The 16,774-nt window shown below is 40.8% G+C and overlaps 5 protein-coding genes across 7 annotated transcripts; 2 read left to right on the top strand and 3 right to left on the bottom strand.

The window, feature by feature from the left end:
- Nucleotides 1-48: 48 nt before the first annotated feature.
- LOC125979455 (UPF0729 protein C18orf32 homolog) lies at nucleotides 49-554 on the bottom strand. Its single transcript, XM_049737688.2, has 2 exons — nucleotides 387-554; nucleotides 49-313 (listed from the first exon to the last, which is right to left on the bottom strand). The coding sequence occupies exons 1-2, from the start codon at nucleotides 552-554 to the stop codon at nucleotides 248-250; spliced, it is 234 nt and encodes a 77-aa protein (XP_049593645.1). The 3' UTR covers nucleotides 49-247.
- A 372-nt stretch (nucleotides 555-926) lies between these two features.
- On the top strand, nucleotides 927-3,207 carry rad1 (RAD1 homolog (S. pombe)). Its single transcript, XM_049737687.1, has 7 exons — nucleotides 927-1,060; nucleotides 1,253-1,445; nucleotides 1,534-1,645; nucleotides 1,739-1,896; nucleotides 2,000-2,100; nucleotides 2,174-2,272; nucleotides 2,549-3,207. The coding sequence occupies exons 2-7, from the start codon at nucleotides 1,260-1,262 to the stop codon at nucleotides 2,727-2,729; spliced, it is 837 nt and encodes a 278-aa protein (XP_049593644.1). The 5' UTR covers nucleotides 927-1,060; nucleotides 1,253-1,259; the 3' UTR covers nucleotides 2,730-3,207.
- A 241-nt stretch (nucleotides 3,208-3,448) lies between these two features.
- Nucleotides 3,449-5,710, bottom strand: bxdc2 (brix domain containing 2). Its single transcript, XM_049737686.1, has 10 exons — nucleotides 5,530-5,710; nucleotides 5,250-5,361; nucleotides 5,017-5,060; nucleotides 4,843-4,913; nucleotides 4,730-4,779; nucleotides 4,574-4,647; nucleotides 4,450-4,500; nucleotides 4,194-4,295; nucleotides 3,972-4,100; nucleotides 3,449-3,854 (listed from the first exon to the last, which is right to left on the bottom strand). Exons 1-10 carry the CDS (start codon nucleotides 5,674-5,676, stop codon nucleotides 3,603-3,605), a joined length of 1,032 nt encoding a protein of 343 aa, XP_049593643.1. The 5' UTR covers nucleotides 5,677-5,710; the 3' UTR covers nucleotides 3,449-3,602.
- Nucleotides 5,711-5,861: 151 nt separating this feature from the next.
- dnajc21 (DnaJ heat shock protein family (Hsp40) member C21) lies at nucleotides 5,862-10,017 on the top strand. 2 transcript variants are annotated; one of them, XM_049737691.2, is made up of 12 exons: nucleotides 5,862-6,345; nucleotides 6,422-6,515; nucleotides 6,725-6,848; nucleotides 6,913-7,044; nucleotides 7,421-7,725; nucleotides 7,847-8,004; nucleotides 8,256-8,355; nucleotides 8,796-8,972; nucleotides 9,067-9,115; nucleotides 9,293-9,459; nucleotides 9,531-9,618; nucleotides 9,727-10,017. In XM_049737691.2, the coding sequence occupies exons 1-12, from the start codon at nucleotides 6,249-6,251 to the stop codon at nucleotides 9,880-9,882; spliced, it is 1,647 nt and encodes a 548-aa protein (XP_049593648.1). In that variant the 5' UTR covers nucleotides 5,862-6,248; the 3' UTR covers nucleotides 9,883-10,017. The 2 variants fall into 2 exon arrangements, with proteins under 2 accessions (XP_049593648.1, XP_049593647.1); XM_049737690.2 differs by having other exon boundaries at nucleotides 5,892-6,345; nucleotides 9,724-10,017.
- Nucleotides 10,018-10,414: 397 nt separating this feature from the next.
- On the bottom strand, nucleotides 10,415-16,676 carry agxt2 (alanine--glyoxylate aminotransferase 2). Of its 2 annotated transcripts, none has more exons than XM_049737695.2 (14): nucleotides 16,429-16,676; nucleotides 15,069-15,189; nucleotides 14,805-14,995; nucleotides 14,601-14,724; nucleotides 14,150-14,244; nucleotides 13,927-14,020; nucleotides 13,261-13,354; nucleotides 12,907-13,007; nucleotides 12,702-12,794; nucleotides 11,856-11,988; nucleotides 11,581-11,669; nucleotides 11,357-11,506; nucleotides 10,819-10,917; nucleotides 10,415-10,735 (listed from the first exon to the last, which is right to left on the bottom strand). In XM_049737695.2, exons 2-14 carry the CDS (start codon nucleotides 15,126-15,128, stop codon nucleotides 10,634-10,636), a joined length of 1,425 nt encoding a protein of 474 aa, XP_049593652.1. In that variant the 5' UTR covers nucleotides 15,129-15,189; nucleotides 16,429-16,676; the 3' UTR covers nucleotides 10,415-10,633. The 2 variants fall into 2 exon arrangements, with proteins under 2 accessions (XP_049593652.1, XP_049593651.1); XM_049737694.2 differs by having other exon boundaries at nucleotides 15,101-15,189; nucleotides 16,429-16,675.
- Nucleotides 16,677-16,774: the final 98 nt, after the last annotated feature.

Consider the following 16,774-nt stretch of genomic DNA (forward strand, 5'->3'; position numbering starts at 1 on the left):
TGTCACTGTTGTCATTTCATGTATAGTTTCAAATAAACACACTGAACCGTCTTTTAATATACATGATTTATTTCCTTCATAAATTTAACATCTCATTTGAAGTGGATAAAAAATGTTAATTGCTGAAATATTTAACAATATGTTGACAAAACTGAATAATAAACTAAGTGTCATCTGGAAAATTATGAATGCAACATCTACAAATATTTACAATAAAGTTTTATGTGGTGACCACTAGTTAGAAGGATCAATCCGTCTTCTTATCGCTCGCCACAGTGGATCCATTGGCAGTCACCTCACCATTGCGTTCGGGCTTTAGAGAAAGAAAAAATTATAAGTGGTTCTATTTTCCCCAACACATTTTTTATCTTTAGTCTTCATCTTACCTCCTTGGATGTCCCGTTGCACTTCTCATTTGGGCCAGACTCTTGCACTGCTTTTTTATTCCAGAATGTATTGATGATGGGCGAGATGAAAGGATAGAGGATGGGCTCAAGGAACCTCTTGTAGACCCACAACAGAACAGGGATAACAATGCAGGGAATGCACACCATGGCTGGACCCAAGTTAAGAACCTACAACTACACACATCGTCATTCTTGGAGTGTTGTTGTGAAAAATCAAATGTATTGACATACTTAATACACAGATTCCTTTATCAAATGCAGAGATTTTACTTCAAATTATCCAACATACGCCACCATCAATTTACGTTTTGTTATTTTGCGACTATTACGTCATATGACTAGCTACGTGGCTAACGCTGATATATTGCCAGGCATTTTGGTGATAAAATTAAATTACACAACAAGATAGTGTAAATAACCACATAATCTCATAACGAGGTTTAGTTTTTGTAGATTTAAAGCACAAACAGGCTTACACAGGGTCGTCAATTGGTCAAGCGAAGAGAATGTTCAGGAATCGGAAGTCCACACGCATGCGCATAATATACTTCCGCTCCAGGCGGAAGTTGTCAAAAAGAGGATAGAAGTAGTGGTATGATCGCTGGCGCGTTTCTTCAAAACTTTACCAAGAGGATGTCTGAATTATAAACTACGTGAGTGACTTTTATACTTTTCCAGTTTACGAAGTTATCAAGAGCTAACATGCAAAAGGGGTACAAGCTGCTGAACTTGTATTGTGTATCCCTGTTTGTCGTGCATAACACAGAAAAATCATTGCCGCCCATAACAAATAGCATTGTTATGTCACAATTCCACTTGTGTTACTCTTCTGTTTTTCTTTCCAGTGCTACAATGACGCAGCCGCAGGGCTACGATGAGCAATACGTGCTGGTGGCCAGTTTGGACAACGCTCGCAATCTGTCCAACATCGTTAAAGCCATCGCTTTCAAAGACTACGCCCTCTTCACCGCTACACGCAACGGCCTCAAAGTCACCGTAGAAGACTCCAAATGCCTTCAAGCTAATGCCTTCATACAGGTTTATTTGCTTTTTTCTAATTATTTGTAAGGCTTGTTGAATTCTATGATTGTGAAGATGTTACAGCATTGTTGGTTTTATATTCCAGGCTGAAATCTTCCAGGAATTTACCATCAAGGAAGATGTGGTGGGATTGCAGATCAACCTCACAGTTCTCCTGGATTGTCTCAGTATTTTTGGAGGCAGCACAGTACCCGGTGGTGAGTTGGAAGCTGCAAATATGTCATATTACAACCCTCGATGAATAGTTTCAAACGTATTTCTTATTTACTGCCTTTGTGTATTCATATCAGGCGTGACAACCGCCCTGCGACTGTGCTACAGAGGCTACGGTTACCCCCTGACCCTGTTCCTGGAGGAGGGAGGAGTGGTGACTGTTTGCAAGATCAACACACAAGAACCCGAGGAGCCACTTGACTTTGAGTTCTGCAGCAGCAACGTCACAAATAAGGTAAAGGAACTTCCGATGTCACCACAAAAGGGTTGCACTGATGGAAAACTCTTGTGAGAAAAATCGAAACATGGATTATTTTTGTGTATATTTCTTTCCAAAGGTGATCCTATTGTCGGAGAGTTTAAAGGAGGCTTTTTCGGAATTAGACATGACCAGTGAGGTGCTACAGATTACCATGTCTCCAAGCCAGCCTTACTTTCGGTAAGCACTCTTAATGAAGGTTTTTAAATAAGATTTTTATGATTTAACTTTTGATGTGTTCTCCTTACTCCAGGCTGTCAACATTTGGCAACAGTGGAAGCGCTCATTACGATTACCCCAAAGATTCTGACATGATGGAGCTGTTCAATTGCACCAGTACGCAAACCAACAGGTGTGATTTTTTTTTTTTTTTAAGTTTTGGGAAAATGAATGAAAATTAGTTAATATTTTACAAGTTGCCAGACTTGCATGTCCCCATAAATTTCATTTTTGTTCTATAATAGTTATTAGTACATTACCTCTGTGTTTTCAACAGTACAATTTATAGTGGTGTCACAAAAAAAAAAAGATCAACACCCTTAAAGCCAAAGTCTTATAAGATTAGCCAGTGTCACATCGGACATTTGTCTAGAAAATTCTGTTTGTGCTTAACACTCCACCCAAACAGATACAAAATGTCCCTACTGAAACCATCCACCAAGGCGCTGGCGTTGTCTAGCAAAGTGTCTGTGAGGACCGACAGCAGGGGAGTCTTGTCGCTGCAGTACCTGGTCCGCAACGACGATGGACAGATCTGCTTTGTGGATTACTACTGCTGTCCCGACGAGGAAGTGGATGATGACTATTGATGGTTCCCCCAGAAATGTGGCAGGGCAGCTTCAAAAAAGGTTCAAAATAGTTGAACTTGCTGCTCATTTCAGCACTTTTATATTTTCTGCTTTCTTTGTGGATATGTTTACTTAGGTGTGTTATCGGCAACAATTTTTTTTATGGTCGTTTTCATACGATTGTGACGAAAAAAAACATTCACTCATCACATTAAATGCAGGGTGACCAGTTTCGTTACGAGTTGGCCACTAGAGGGCGCAAGCTACTACGTGTTATCTGGTATTGTCAAGAATATACGCACAGTATTGTGGTTTTCACACAATACAATAATTTTACATCACATATTACTCTGTTTCCATGAATTTAACAGTTGGATATGAATGTAAATTTTTATTTGCATCTACTCATCGTGCTGTCTACTAATGTTTTGTATATTTGTAATATAAAACGCCTTGTTATGGAAAAAGCGCAGTATAAATAAAGATGTATTGTACTTTATGGACAGCCTGCAGCTCTATCCGAGCATATTTATATGGAAATCTTATTGAGAAGCACAACAGTAAACCATGGGGAGACGAAGCTATTTATAATTTAACCTCTGGTATAGTAGCCTAGCAACAACATAGCTGTTGTACATACACCGAAGTCATGGCTCCTCAGTAAAATATAGCTTTAGAAAACCATAACTGAAGTAGAATGTCAGCTGCGAAGAGCAGAAATTATCCCAAACGTTTGACAGTTTGTATAAAAAAAATGCTTATAATTGGAAGAAAGAGGACATTTCTGTTGATTTCAAACACTGTTCTAAAATGACAAGTAGTAGTTGCATTCACACATGAAAAAATCGTGGTGAAAATAAATGTATCTTCCAGGTCATTGATCAGTCCCTTAAGTTACTTGCGCGCCATCTGCATCCTGTTCCTTTTAAACAGTTTGCGCTTCTTCGTCTTATTCTTCGCTTTGGGCTCTGGTGGCTCTGTCTCAATGGTCACGGGTTTCTCTGGCACCGGCGTATCGAAGACACTGTCCGTCATATCGCTGATGATCTCCGGCTTGATCTCGGCTTTCTTCATCTTCTGCAACTCCTTCACCAACTGCTTCTCGCGCACGCGGGCCGCCGCCGCCTGATGAAGCTCTCGTCGGTGCTGCAGCATAGGATCACGTTAACTGTACATTCCTTATACAGCAATGAGATCATTACTAGGAATTGTGGCAATCATGCTATTGCTGTTTTTCCTTTACAGTTGTAAATTGAATATTACCATATTGGGCGACTTGAATAACGAATTTTCATAGAGCGTGGGCCCCCCGAAGCTCCCCTGAAACATCTTTATGAGATTGAGGACGAAGCGAGGTCCGATTTCCACCAGCGCCGCATCCTCCTCGATGATCTGTAAATGACCAATAACAATCCAAAGTTACATTTGACAGGGGATGTGTGAGGTGTGCATGTGTGAGGGTGAATGACAGAGGAAACAATTTACCTGGTAGTTCCTGAACCAAATTCTGTTGTCTACAACGGTGAAGGTGATAACATGGTCCACAAAAGGTTGACTCTTGGGGTGATAACGCGGCGTGGAAAAAGTCTACAAAAAGACTTCTTAATGACAACTTGCTCTTCCATTTATTAGCGACAGCTCAATAAAAGATCATTTTAAAATACATTCCCACAAAGTTCAAGGTAATTGTATTGACCCAGAAAGGCAGGTTAAATAGTTTCTCAAGAAAGGTTGCACATACCTGAATGAATAGTTCCTTCAGTAAAGCATAGTGGGGCTCTTTGTCAAATGTCTGCAGAGGAATACAAAGACATGAAAACAAACCCGACTAACTTGGTCACAATCTTGTTTCTGGTTTTACTCACAGGATCAAAAGACAAGAGCGGTCTGGATCCTTTCAGGCAGTTCCCTGTCATCTTAAGCTCAGCCAGTGTATGAACTATAAGGAGTTTACATTGTTTACATTACACTTTGTGTCATTGTAGGAATTACACTCAAGTAGTAGATTGGCAGCCACTCACTATTCTGAACGAGGAATTTTGCAGAGGGTCCATGAGGGCTATTTGACACCCTGCGTGACAAGAAAATTGTTAAACCTAAGTAAGGTTTATACGCTAAGGTATTTGTCTCTTACCACATGTAGAGATCCAGTTTCTTCTTGGCTTCAAAAAATAGGCACTTGTTGCAGTTTTTCATCTCGCACACCTACAAACAGAAAAAATGTCAAACTAATCAAGCAATAAGTTCCTATTTATCTACTATAGCGCTTCATAGGTAAACATTTTATTAATCGTATATAAACACTCACCTCGTTAATAACAAATAGCTTGTCCTTTCTGTCCATTTTGGTATCTGATGGGAATGAAAAAAGGTTTATTAAGATATACGGATTTCCAGATGGCACATTTTAATCCAACACGTGCATACTGAGCATACCGTTTCCGGTGCTAATCTTTTAAAATATAATTATTTTTAAAACAATAACATTCAAATCCTTTTTTTTTTTACTTTTGTTGAAACGCAGATGAACGCAACACTGACCTGCTCTCGAATGTGGCATTATGCTCCTCAGGTCTTGCATTAAATGTCTCGTTCTGAAGCTAACGCCTCTTGAGGAAAAGATGAGAACCCTTTCTTTGTTGGTCCATTTTCCCTGTACACAATTGATACAAACAATATCCATGACATCAAAACACTAAAACGCAATTCCAACTTTCCCCAGAGATAACTTACTATTCAGAGGACTAAATGTTTTAAACCGGTTAGCTTCTTGCTAGCACGCCAGCACCCTCCGCAAATTATAACAAGTTTCGCCACGTACCATAGAAACTGGCGGCGGAATGATGTATTCATCTTTCTTCTCTTGTTGGGTGTCAGCAGATTCGCCTCCATCTGCGATAGTTTCTACTTTCTTTGCCTTTTTTCCACCGGGTAACCGTCCTCCACGTTTTCGCTTGCGAGTCGACATGTTTCTTCCAGGGAAACTCTCGCGTGAGGCGACGAGAATTCGACCCATGTGGAGAAGGGGGGGGGGGGGGGGCGAGAGCGACTACAAATTGCACTGATATTTTTGTTTTATTTGCGTAGGAAAAAAAATCACCACGTAATCAATAGTATGTAGAATATGTCTTTATTTACATAGATGATGCCATCTTTGAGGCATGACTGCTTGTAAAGTGTAGTAGATATTTGACAATTCAGCATTACGCCAGAAGGGACAGCAACGAATTTTAATCACGCGCAAAAGCGAGTCGAGAAAGAGATTCTCGCGTGAATAGTGGCACGAATGGAAGATTCTCACTTGCCGTGTTATCGTCAAAACCGGCTTTTTAAGCGATCTGATTGGGCATTTGTCAAAAGCTGCAGGATCTCCACTATTTTGACTGTGTCTTGCAAAAAAATCAATGATTCCTCAACAAGTCGAGGTTATTTTACTTTAACCGATATTCGGACCGGTACTTAGCGTGCTGCTATTAGCTACATGCTAACGAAGGTACAACGTGAACGGGAATATAAATATCGTATTTTAATATAACAACAATGAAGTGCCATTACGAAGTCCTGGGAGTCAAACGGGACGCGGACGACGATGATCTGAAGAAAGCATATCGTAAATTAGCCCTGAAATGGCATCCTGGTCAGTGGCAGGTGGCTCACAAACCGTCCATTCTCTATTTTATATAGTTTTAATTGTTGTCATCAAACAATTCCAGATAAGAACTTGGATAAAGCCGAGGAAGCAGCGGAGCACTTCAAGCTGATTCAGGCAGCCTATGATGTCCTGAGTGACCCACAAGAGAGAGCATGGTAATTACCGAGTTGTTCACTATTTTATTACTATACAGTAATAGTAATCATGGTACAGCAGAAAGGGGGCACCCTGCTACTTGAAATTATTTGACACCTAGTAGTGCTAGTTCAAAACAATTAAAATGGCATCGTTGTCCAATTGGTCACTGTTGCACTCCACGTGATTTTTCTTTAAGGAGAAATTTCAAACTGCTGCTTTTTGTCAGGTATGACAATCATAGGGAGGCTCTGCTGAAAGGCGGCCTGAGCGGCGACTACGAGGATGACAGCACCGACCTGCTACAATTCTTTACTGTCACCTGTTACTCAGGCTACGGAGATGATGAAAAGGTCGGTGATTGCTAAATTGCGTGGAGAGACTGGCAGCTGATAAAATGTGCCCCCACTTTCGTAGGGCTTCTATGCAGTCTACAGGAATCTATTTGAATCAATCGTCAAGGAGGAGATGGAGCACGGAAATGTGGAAGATGACGATGATGACGAGGAGTTTCCGCCCTTTGGGGATTCTCAGAGCGACTACGATACAGTAAGTACCGACTCTAGTGTATATATGCAATTTGAGGCCTGGTGAGACGCAACCGCGCATTATTATTTGATAACGCCATTTTGTGTCAAATTATATGGCTCATGCTTTTCACTTAGCACTTGGAGGGCTGTTTCTGGGAAATTCATTGGGTTCTGTATTTTGTTGTTGTTGTTTTTTTGAGGGGGGGGGGGTGAAAACTAAAAACTCCCCAAAATGAGTAGATTTGGAATTGGATAACAGATGGACAGAAATTGAAAAATGTCTAATTATTGTTTTTTTTCTTGTCTTTATTTTTGCAATTTATGTTGGACATATATATGTAAATATCTTTTGGTATAATTTGTATAAATTTAATTCTGGTATTCCCGCGGCGCAGGTGGTCCACATCTTCTACGGTTACTGGCAGAGCTTTTGTACACGTAAGAACTTTGCCTGGAAAGAGGAGTATGATACGCGGCAGGCGTCCAACCGTTGGGAGAAGCGCGCCATGGAGAAGGAGAACAAGAAGACCCGGGAGAAGGCGCGCAAGGAGCGTAACGAGCTGGTTCGCGAACTGGTGGCCTTCATACGCAAGCGCGACCGCCGCGTGCAGGCGCACCGCAAGGAGGTGGAGGAGCGCAATGCAGAGAAGACCAAGAAGGCGCAAGAGCTGAGGCGTCAGCAGAAGCTCAGTCAGGCCAAGTAAATGTTCCTCATGGCGGTGCGGTTACGTGGTCACAGTCGAGAGGTTAACAAGAACAAGCGCTGTTAAAAACAAAATGAATGGCTCCACAATTACCCTTCATGTCATTTGTGTTACAAGGCTGGCAGAGGAGTACAAGGAGCAGAGCTGGGCGGCCATGTCGGAGTTGGAGAAGGAGCTGCAGCAAATGGAGGCTCAGTACGGGGAGGAGTTTGGAGACGCATCGGAAAGTGAAGACGAAGAGCTGGAAATTCAGAAGACTAATGAGGAACCGTTAGGTTGGTGACAGAAATATTCAAATCCTTCTGACATTACTACTTTCTTAGTGTGGATTAGTCAAAGACCATGGTGCATTCAAAATTGAAACAAACAAAAAATTCACCTTTTTGTGCTCAAGCAAATGTACTAATATAAAATAATTACTTTGGCGCCATCTTGTGGTGTCAATTGCGCTATCCTATTCACATCAGGACTGAGTCCCTAACACTATTGATTAATGACTTTTGTGAACATGCACCTCATTTAACAGGTCCAGATGGAGAGCAACTGGATGGAGACAACATCAACCTCGATTATTATGATGCTCTCTACTGCCCAGCCTGCGACAAATCCTTCAAATCAGACAAAGCGTGAGTCTCCATCTTTCTGCAAAGTCGCACACAATCAATTTAAAATAGTAATAATTAAAAAAAAGACATGCACATTTTTCTCCAAAGAAAATGATGCACTGTGAATTAATTTTTGCAATTAACAGGTAAGGTGTAAAAATAATAAATTTCTTAAGCATTTATCTCACATTTGCGACTGTTGGCAAAAATAGCAAATTGCTGTCACGGTTCGTTCATGGTCATGAAAGGTTCGCCAAGAATAAAATTCAGTGCAAACATTAGCCACGATGTTATTACGTTAGCAGCACGTTTTTGTAAATTTTGTTCAATACTTGTTGCATGCAGTTCTCACCTGTGCCAGCAGAGGATCCGGTTGCGCAGCTCATAAAAAAGGAGAATTGTCCTTGTTAACATGAAGACCCCATTCTATTCATTTGTACTGAAATATCTACCCTTAAAAGCATGAGCAACCACGAGAGGTCCAAAAAGCACAAAGAGATGGTTGCGTTACTCCGGCAACAGCTTCAACATGATGATTCACTCGCTCCAAACCTGGACCAACCAGAGGATGTTGAGCAGGAAAGCAAACACTTAGCAGATGGAGGAGAAGAGGAGGAAGAAGATCGCCCAAGACAGAAGTGGGTCCTTGTTGGAAGCATGAATACAGCACGTGTGGGGTTTTTTTTGTTGATGTTTTTTTTAAATACTGTTGTCCTGCTGCAAACAACACAGATTGTCCAAGAAGCAGAAGAAGAAAAAGAGGCAACAGAAGGCCGCCACAGTGAGTTAGCCCTAAACACACCAAGGACATTTTGTCAATACCAAGGCTTTGTTGAATGATTGTACTGCAAATCCAATTTGACAGAAGGCAGAATTATCCACTCAAAGAAAATGTAGCACTTATTTTTCCATCCAAAAATGAAAAACTCTTACTTCCTATTCTTGGCCTTTAATGCAGAGCACTCCAGCTGAAGAGCAGACGGAGTCCGCCTCAGATGGTAAACCCATTTCAGAAGAGTATCCCGAAACCTTCACCGAAGAAGTCCAAGGAAATATTCCAGAGGAGTCCTCGAACCCTACGGAAGCCGAGAAGGACGACCATCTTCCTCCCGCTGAACCCAAGAGGTGTTTTTCTTTCTTCTTTTCTACTGTTAGATAGCTAGATACAATTTTAACCATTTCTCCATGTTGGCCAGTTCCGTCACATCCAAAACCAAAAAGGCAGAGAGTCAAGACAAACCAAAAAATGTCAAGGCACATTCGGGAGGAGAACAGTTTCCTGAGGTTAGTACAGAAATAATTTCACGCCATCCCAGTAGGTAATAATAATGTCAATTTAGAAGTCACACCTGACAGTGTTTTTTTTTTTTTTTTTCTCCCCCATCTTAGAAGGCAGTAAAGCTGAGCTGCGTGACCTGTAACAGCGAGTTCTCCACCAGGAACAAACTTTTCGACCACCTCAAGTCCAGTGGCCACGCCACCGCTCTCTCCTCCAATTCGACGGCCTCCGCCAGTCGGAGCAAGAAAGACAAGCGAAAGAACAGATGACAACAATTTTGGTGGACTCAAATAGAAATGGACTGCTGGCCATCACAGCATGCTGTCGTGCATTTCACTTACTAAATGAATACAGTACAATTTAAAAAAAAACACAAAAGTCATTATTAAAAAAAGAAAAATGTTGCTTCCTTCATGTTTTCTAACTACGGGGCAGGAGTTTTAATAACCCCACAGTAGAAATTGTTCAGGGTGACTAAGACTGTCCATAAATCCACCCCTCACTAAAAATGATAGAAGTTAAACGATGAAAGCTTCTGAAAAGTGCCTTGCTGTTAAACCCAGACAAAACCCAGAACCTCTAGACTGAGGAAAAGTATCTACACATGTAAGACCACTTTTCCATTGAGACATTTTTTTTTGTCCTATTTCACAGCCACATCAGCCCTTGAAAAGATGTTTCTGAGTTGGTCAGCCATTGAAGTCAGCGAATTTCCAGGAAGGAAAAAAAAAGATTGTCTTGCGTAGTCTGAGTAACGGAGGTAAAGTGGTTTGGAAAATGAATGGATGGATAGTGTAACAATTATGTAATGTCTTCTTTTTATTGCATTTACACTTGGCAACAAAGCAGTAACAAATTAGTATTAAATCACGTGAGGTAGACACCATCTTTTATAATCACTAATGTGTTTATGCCTTCATCGCAATGTGTAAAGTTTTTGTAAAGTAATCATTATGCAACGGAACAGGTTTAAAAGTGATGTACACTGTCGATGGCGCGGTTTTTTTTTTTGGGCCGGGCTCATCTTCTCGCCACAAAATTCTGGATGGACTTGTTGAAAACAGACAGGAAAAAATCTGCGTCCGCCATCGTGATGCACATGGGCGGTTTGATGCGGAAAATCTGAGGTGGGCAATTAAATGTTTATTGACTTGTAAAAATAATAAAAAAAAAAATTAAAAAAAGGAGGGGGGGATGATATCTACCTGTCCGTAAAGTCCTCCTTTCCCGATGAGAACGCCCATGTCTTTGATGTCCTCAAAGATGGCGGCCATTTCCTGGGCCGGCAGCGGTTCTCTGCTAGCCTGAGAACATAAGTGGTTGAACATGAAAGGAAAGCTTCGACAAGGTGGTTACTGAATGCGCATGGTGATAACCATGGCAACACATGACGTAGCTACACTGTACTCTTTAAAGGCACTTTGCGGCTGCCTTCTAAAGTGATTGTCGAACCATGAATTGGTCTTAAGTGGGGAAAAATCACCAGAAAAACAACCAGAAAAAAAAAAAGCACTTCAGCATTGTGTTTTTGCTCAGAAGACTATTAACGAAATAATTTCATCTACCTTAAACTGGAAAAACACAGCAATTACAAATTACATTCACAACAATTTTTGCTTCTGTGTCGCAAAGTAAAATTACTGATTTAAATGCGGCATAAAAAGGATACTGTAACACCGCGGCTTTACAGCTCCAACACCAAAAGGCAGAAAAGGTGCAAATGGAAAAAAACAATGCCGTTACCTTGTCTCGAACCATTTCCACACCAATCTGCAAGCCTTTGCCACGGACGTCCCCGATGATGTCATACTTGTCTCTGAGCTTGGCGAGTTCCAACATCAAGTAGGTCCCGACCTTTAGACTGTTCTGCTGCATTCCTTCTTCTTGAATAGTCTGCCAAGCGAGGTCACAAACACATTACATGTGTACAAACCATTCATCTCGGAAATAGAAAATGGAGTTCTCACATCAATGACAGATGACGCGATGGCACAAGCCAGTGGGTTTCCTCCAAAGGTGTTGAAGTGAACGCCCTGTGCGAACTTATCTGCAATCTCTGCAAGAAAGTCCAAATGACAACTGTCACAAACAAGAAAACAAATATTAACCAGAGAACATAATTTATGAAAAAAAAAATGCGTAAATGCTCAAGAGCTGTTTTTGTGAAGCCATTAGTAAAAAATGCACCATGAAAAGGTCCCTTTACCACGCACACCGATTTAACCAAAAGTCCGCATCTCACCCCGTGTCGTAACCACTGCTCCCATCGGGAAGCCGTTCCCGATGCCCTTGGCCATGGTCACGATATCAGGAAGGATGTCGTGACCTTGGAATCCCCAAAAATGGCTCCCTGTTCGACCAAATCCTGTTTGCACCTATAAACATGATCGCTATCCTTTAATTCAAGAGATGCCACAATGTGCTGGAAAAAAAATCACCCCAAAGTGAGCCCATTGTCACGCCCGTGCCACTTCGCTCAGCCACACCCCTTTCGTTACCGTAATGTCTGTCACCTGCTTCCTCTTGTTACCCTGTGTATTTAAGCCCTGCCCGTGTGTTTCTCCCTGTCGGTGTCTACTGTTGTGTCCATTCCTGTTCGTGCCCAGTGTTCCTGTTCGTGTCATCTGGTTTTCCCTCGGTCTGTCTGAAGGCTCACGGTCAGAATTTTAATCTTGTCCAAGGGGACTTCATGTCGGTCAGTCTGTCTGTTTTGCTGGCCGTGAGTCTTCCTCCCGTCTGTGTCGTTCGTTCCCCACCTGCCTCCCTTCCAACTCCTTTTCCCTGCAATAAATCCTGGTTCAAGCTGCATTTGGTCGCCCTGGCTCAACTCATTCCTGACACCCATTAGGGTGAGACTTGTTCATCTGGCACGATTTAGTGGAATCATCTTCTCAGATAAGGAATCAAGAACTGATCAACCAACTCAAATGTTTACAGGGGTTAGGTTTTCACTGCAATGGGCTAGCAACGATACAGGATTTGGAAAAAAAAAACCTGCAAATAGTTTGTCTGCATTTATAGCATTTTTTTTGTTAAACATGAACAATTTGTAAGTGGATGCAGTTGAAGTAATAACGTATCTTCAAACCTCATCAGCAATGCAGACGCCGCCTCTCTCTCTCACGAGTTTGTACGCCTCCTTCAGAAAGTTTTTCGGGTACTGCACAGCACCACCAACTCCCTGCGGAAAAAAAACAACAGTCAGTGCTTTAAATATGAACTAAATAAATTATGCCTAGCAACAAAGAGTTGTACAACTTGAATTGACTTAAAAAGGAGGATTGTGTGTGCACCTGAATAGGCTCAGCAAAGAAAGCAGCAATTCGACTAGAGACGCTGGTAACAAACGTCTCTTTGAGTTGTTCGATGTAGTGCTCGTTTGCTACACACTGGCCTGTGGAATACAAACAAGACTTTAAGTTATCACTTGTATTCTACTCCCTTCCTGAGAATGAAGTAAATGATTAACGCTAGGAGACCTTGAGCTTCTTTTGTGTGACCAAAAATGACCTTTACGCAGATTGTTACCTTAAAATAATAATAGTTTTTTTTTTTTTTTTAAAGTACATTACTCAAGCTATATTGATTGAAAGGAATATATTGCTCATCAACGCTTGAATTGACACTGGTGTGAGCGTGATGTTTACCTTGAGCACAGTTACATTCTCTGGTGGTCTGCACAGGAGAGTCCCTGCAGTGGCTTCCCCCCCAGGGACCTCTGAACACATCAGGACACATGGTCTGTTTGGTTTTTAGGGCAAAAAGCAAATCAGCAGGCTCCACAACGTGTATTGTGCACATGTGAGTAAAATCCCACAGAGGGGAAAATTTGCCTTCATGGACACATAATTGAAGTATTAGCGCAGGAAAGACAAATGCTAAGACTATGTGAGTACAAATTATAGAATTGGAAAAATATGTTGGATTATTGGACTTTATTTAACCTGTTAAATTTATCCTGTAATGCATTCTCATAAATTTGACTTTATTCCTTTATTCCTTTTTTCCACGTAACACTAACACTTTATTCTTGTGATATTCCAGCTTTGGTTTTTAACAGTGAGACTTCATAAGTAACACATTTAATATTAATATTTCATGTAAATGTATTCTCATAATTCTATGAAATCCTTGCCACTTTATTGTAAAAACATTATCACAGTTTTTTAGTAGCATTACGTTGTTTTTTTTTTGCTCTCTTCTTTGTGTGTCCCTTAATGGGGCTTCTTAAGTGTCAGTAAAATTTGGGGATAAAAGAAACATGATAATGATCTTTCACATGATGGTGCTGAAAGGAAGTTAGTCATACGTACATTTGTGCAGCCTAAGCCGATTGCGACGGGGTACTTGTAAGCTTGTTGTGCAGTCAGACCCATGCTCTGCGGGCTACCTCCGTGATACGATCCTCTGAAAGCAAAATTGCAATTCAAAACTCTGTGTGCGTTCAATCAATGTCTCTAAAAGGAGTTTTTTTTCTAGCCAGGAAAATATACATTAGCAACCCTAGGAAAATGAGAAATGTTAAAAACCAGATACCTGAAAGTGATGATGTCAAAATTGCCAGTGTACAGTCGGGCCATACACATGGCAAGGTCGTTAGCCTCTGAGCCGCTATTGGTCAGGTAGATTACCTGGATGAAAAAACGTAGATCTGGACTTTTTCACATAACATTGTGCTCACACCCATAACGGCGCAAACGCCCGTTTCTAATTTGCACTAAACTTATGCTGATCAAAAGAAATGAGCCCAAGGCCTTTTTCTCATAACCCTACAACTTTATTCTTCTAATATTAGGAAGGTTTTTTGTCATTACAAGATGAGTTACATTTTAAAAGATTTAAACTACATTCTTGCAACCTTACAACTTAAATCGATATAGATACCACGGACATGTTTCGGTTTGTTTACATTGGGCGATACTTAATTGAAAGTCATACTAGTTATTCTGGTTCTACAATCCTCTATGAAAAAAAGTCTTGGCAGTACCTTGAGAGGATCAGGCAAGTTGGACGCTAGTTTTTCACAGTACTCGTGGATAGTAGGATAAACGTAGATGTTGGTGGTGTGTACAAGCTTCCTCAGCTGCTGCTCCGCCGCCGCCGTCACTTTTCTGCGCCCGACACAAGTATGTCAGTTTAACCGTCAAAACCACAACAAAAGTGTGAAGAGAAAAAAAATATGTCATCTTACGGGTGGCAGTGGCCCACGCTGACTGTGGCCACGCCAGCAAAGAGATCCAGATAGCGTCTTCCATCCACATCCCACAGCCACTGCATGTGACCCTGATGGATGCACACTGGCTTCTTATAGTAGGTCACCTTCATGGTCATAGGATGGCAGATGGTCCGACGGATCTCCATCATACGCTCTTTGGACATCCCCTGAAGACCCAGAGTGATTTGACCATCGCATATCATCTTTGGGGACAATATTTTCTGCAACTTTCTAATTTACCGGGAGGCGGACTGCAACATGCTTGTTGTCACCTTGTATTCTTGTGGTGTGAAGTTGCATGGAGGCATCTCCAACAGGTCTGCAGAAGTGCTTTTCAAGGCTGATTTCTGACGCAACGGCCCTGTGGAAGAACGGAGGTCAATGACCCACAAAAAAGTGGTCATTCGAAAAAAGTATAATGATAGTCATAGAACCAGGAAAAAAAATTAAGTTGTATTCAACATCATGCTGTTTCAGGAAACTCAATTGGTATATACAGTCAAAAGTTGTTGTGATGAGAATTATACAATTTTAATGCATTTTAAAGGTCTTGACCTCAAATTGAAGAACTTTTGAAACAGGCAACATTGCGAGCATTTCCTTTCACAACTTTAAACAGTTTGTATGTGTCTTAAAACATGTGACGTGCTTTCAAAATACCAAAATGAAAAATTATAACATATTGTATTAATATAAATTCATATGATATATAATAAATAAAATATGATATTAATGTAAATTAATTAGAACACTTCACATCTGTTTGTTCATATATATATATATATATATATATATATATATATATATATATATATATATATATATATATATATATATATATTTCAGATATGTAAGACAAGAGAAAATACATACAATTTAGTTTTTAGGATTTTCCATCAATATGACCAGCAGTATGTAATGGTTAACCTGACTAGTTACACAGTAACTAGAGTTAGTTTCCTAACTTGGTGGTTTTAATGATTTCTATATATGAATGGTTTTATTACTTTTTTCTTCTCAGTGCCACAATAGAAACTGTATAGGACTGACACAAATACAAAATGTGACAACTTTTGTCATCTTTGTATGCCATACTTAGGTTGTGAAAAATAGGGTGATTCTTATCTTTCATTGCTGCATCGACCCAAGGTTTCTTTGTTTGTTGCCTATTATTTGCCACATGAAGGAAATTGTGCATATATCTCTGGTATTCAATAAATTACTGTTTTCACAATTGAGCACAATGGATATATTATGAAATGCATCTGTGGACACATCTGCAGCTGCCACGTTGAAGGACATTTTTGTTGTTCTGGTACCGTCGGAGTGTTTTTGAGGAGTTACCAAGTACTTGAGAAAGTATTGCAAAGATTACCGATTTTAGGGAACCTTCAGGAGAAGAAGAAGAAGAAAAAAAAAGACAGGTGTGCAAACCTTCCTCATGATTCAGGATTCTATCCACCGCCAAATTTAACAAAAACATTTCTTACAAAATGGTGCCAGTTGGTCCTTATATTAAAATGTCTCTTTCGTGAACTACTTCACCTCCTCTCTTTTGCTACTTGTGTCCAAAAATACGCGGTTGCGATGTTAAACTCACCTCCCGCTGTGTGGTACTTAATCAGGCCTCTCAATGGCGCGGAGCGACTCCAAGTTACCTTGTGCATTTTTTTACGTCTTCTTTAAACTCAACACGGTTTTTTTTTACTCAATCGTCGCGGGACGAAGGCTAGAAGTTCTACCCGAACCCTTCTAGAGTACAAAGTTTTTCAGAACGGAGGGTGTGGGGATGGTAGGCGGACACTGAATCGCCTGGGGCCATTGCTACGCCAGTGAAGATGGCAGGCTGACAGCTTGATCGACCAGATTCCCCCCTCTCTCTCTCTCTCTCTCTCTCTCTCTCTCTCTCTCTCTCTCTCTTTTCCCACAGTTTTATTGACTGTGTA

This window comes from Syngnathus scovelli, chromosome 13 (assembly GCF_024217435.2).
Source record: "Syngnathus scovelli strain Florida chromosome 13, RoL_Ssco_1.2, whole genome shotgun sequence".
NCBI classification, from domain to species: domain Eukaryota; kingdom Metazoa; phylum Chordata; class Actinopteri; order Syngnathiformes; family Syngnathidae; genus Syngnathus; species Syngnathus scovelli.

What these genes read in the sequence shown, in the direction of transcription:
- LOC125979455 (XM_049737688.2), bottom strand. Translation starts at nt 554, where the DNA reads ATGGTGTGCATTCCCTGCATTGTTATCCCTGTTCTGTTGTGGGTCTAC. An exon ending in GCAACGGGACATCCAAGGAG is followed by an intron (nt 314 to 386) that starts GTAAGATGAAGA and finishes CTTTCTCTAAAG; the next exon opens with CCCGAACGCAATGGTGAGGT.
- rad1 (XM_049737687.1), top strand. Translation starts at nt 1,260, where the DNA reads ATGACGCAGCCGCAGGGCTACGATGAGCAATACGTGCTGGTGGCCAGT. An exon ending in AAGCTAATGCCTTCATACAG is followed by an intron (nt 1,446 to 1,533) that starts GTTTATTTGCTT and finishes TTTATATTCCAG; the next exon opens with GCTGAAATCTTCCAGGAATT. An exon ending in ACCAGTACGCAAACCAACAG is followed by an intron (nt 2,273 to 2,548) that starts GTGTGATTTTTT and finishes CCACCCAAACAG; the next exon opens with ATACAAAATGTCCCTACTGA.
- bxdc2 (XM_049737686.1), bottom strand. Translation starts at nt 5,676, where the DNA reads ATGTCGACTCGCAAGCGAAAACGTGGAGGACGGTTACCCGGTGGAAAA. An exon ending in AATGCCACATTCGAGAGCAG is followed by an intron (nt 5,061 to 5,249) that starts GTCAGTGTTGCG and finishes CATTCCCATCAG; the next exon opens with ATACCAAAATGGACAGAAAG. An exon ending in TTTGGTTCAGGAACTACCAG is followed by an intron (nt 4,101 to 4,193) that starts GTAAATTGTTTC and finishes GGTCATTTACAG; the next exon opens with ATCATCGAGGAGGATGCGGC.
- dnajc21 (XM_049737690.2), top strand. Translation starts at nt 6,249, where the DNA reads ATGAAGTGCCATTACGAAGTCCTGGGAGTCAAACGGGACGCGGACGAC. An exon ending in CAGAAGCTCAGTCAGGCCAA is followed by an intron (nt 7,726 to 7,846) that starts GTAAATGTTCCT and finishes TTGTGTTACAAG; the next exon opens with GCTGGCAGAGGAGTACAAGG. An exon ending in TCCTTCAAATCAGACAAAGC is followed by an intron (nt 8,356 to 8,795) that starts GTGAGTCTCCAT and finishes TACCCTTAAAAG; the next exon opens with CATGAGCAACCACGAGAGGT.
- agxt2 (XM_049737694.2), bottom strand. Translation starts at nt 16,495, where the DNA reads ATGCACAAGGTAACTTGGAGTCGCTCCGCGCCATTGAGAGGCCTGATT. An exon ending in TCACACCACAAGAATACAAG is followed by an intron (nt 14,996 to 15,100) that starts GTGACAACAAGC and finishes CTGGGTCTTCAG; the next exon opens with GGGATGTCCAAAGAGCGTAT. An exon ending in TCTTTGCTGAGCCTATTCAG is followed by an intron (nt 12,795 to 12,906) that starts GTGCACACACAA and finishes TTTTTTCCGCAG; the next exon opens with GGAGTTGGTGGTGCTGTGCA.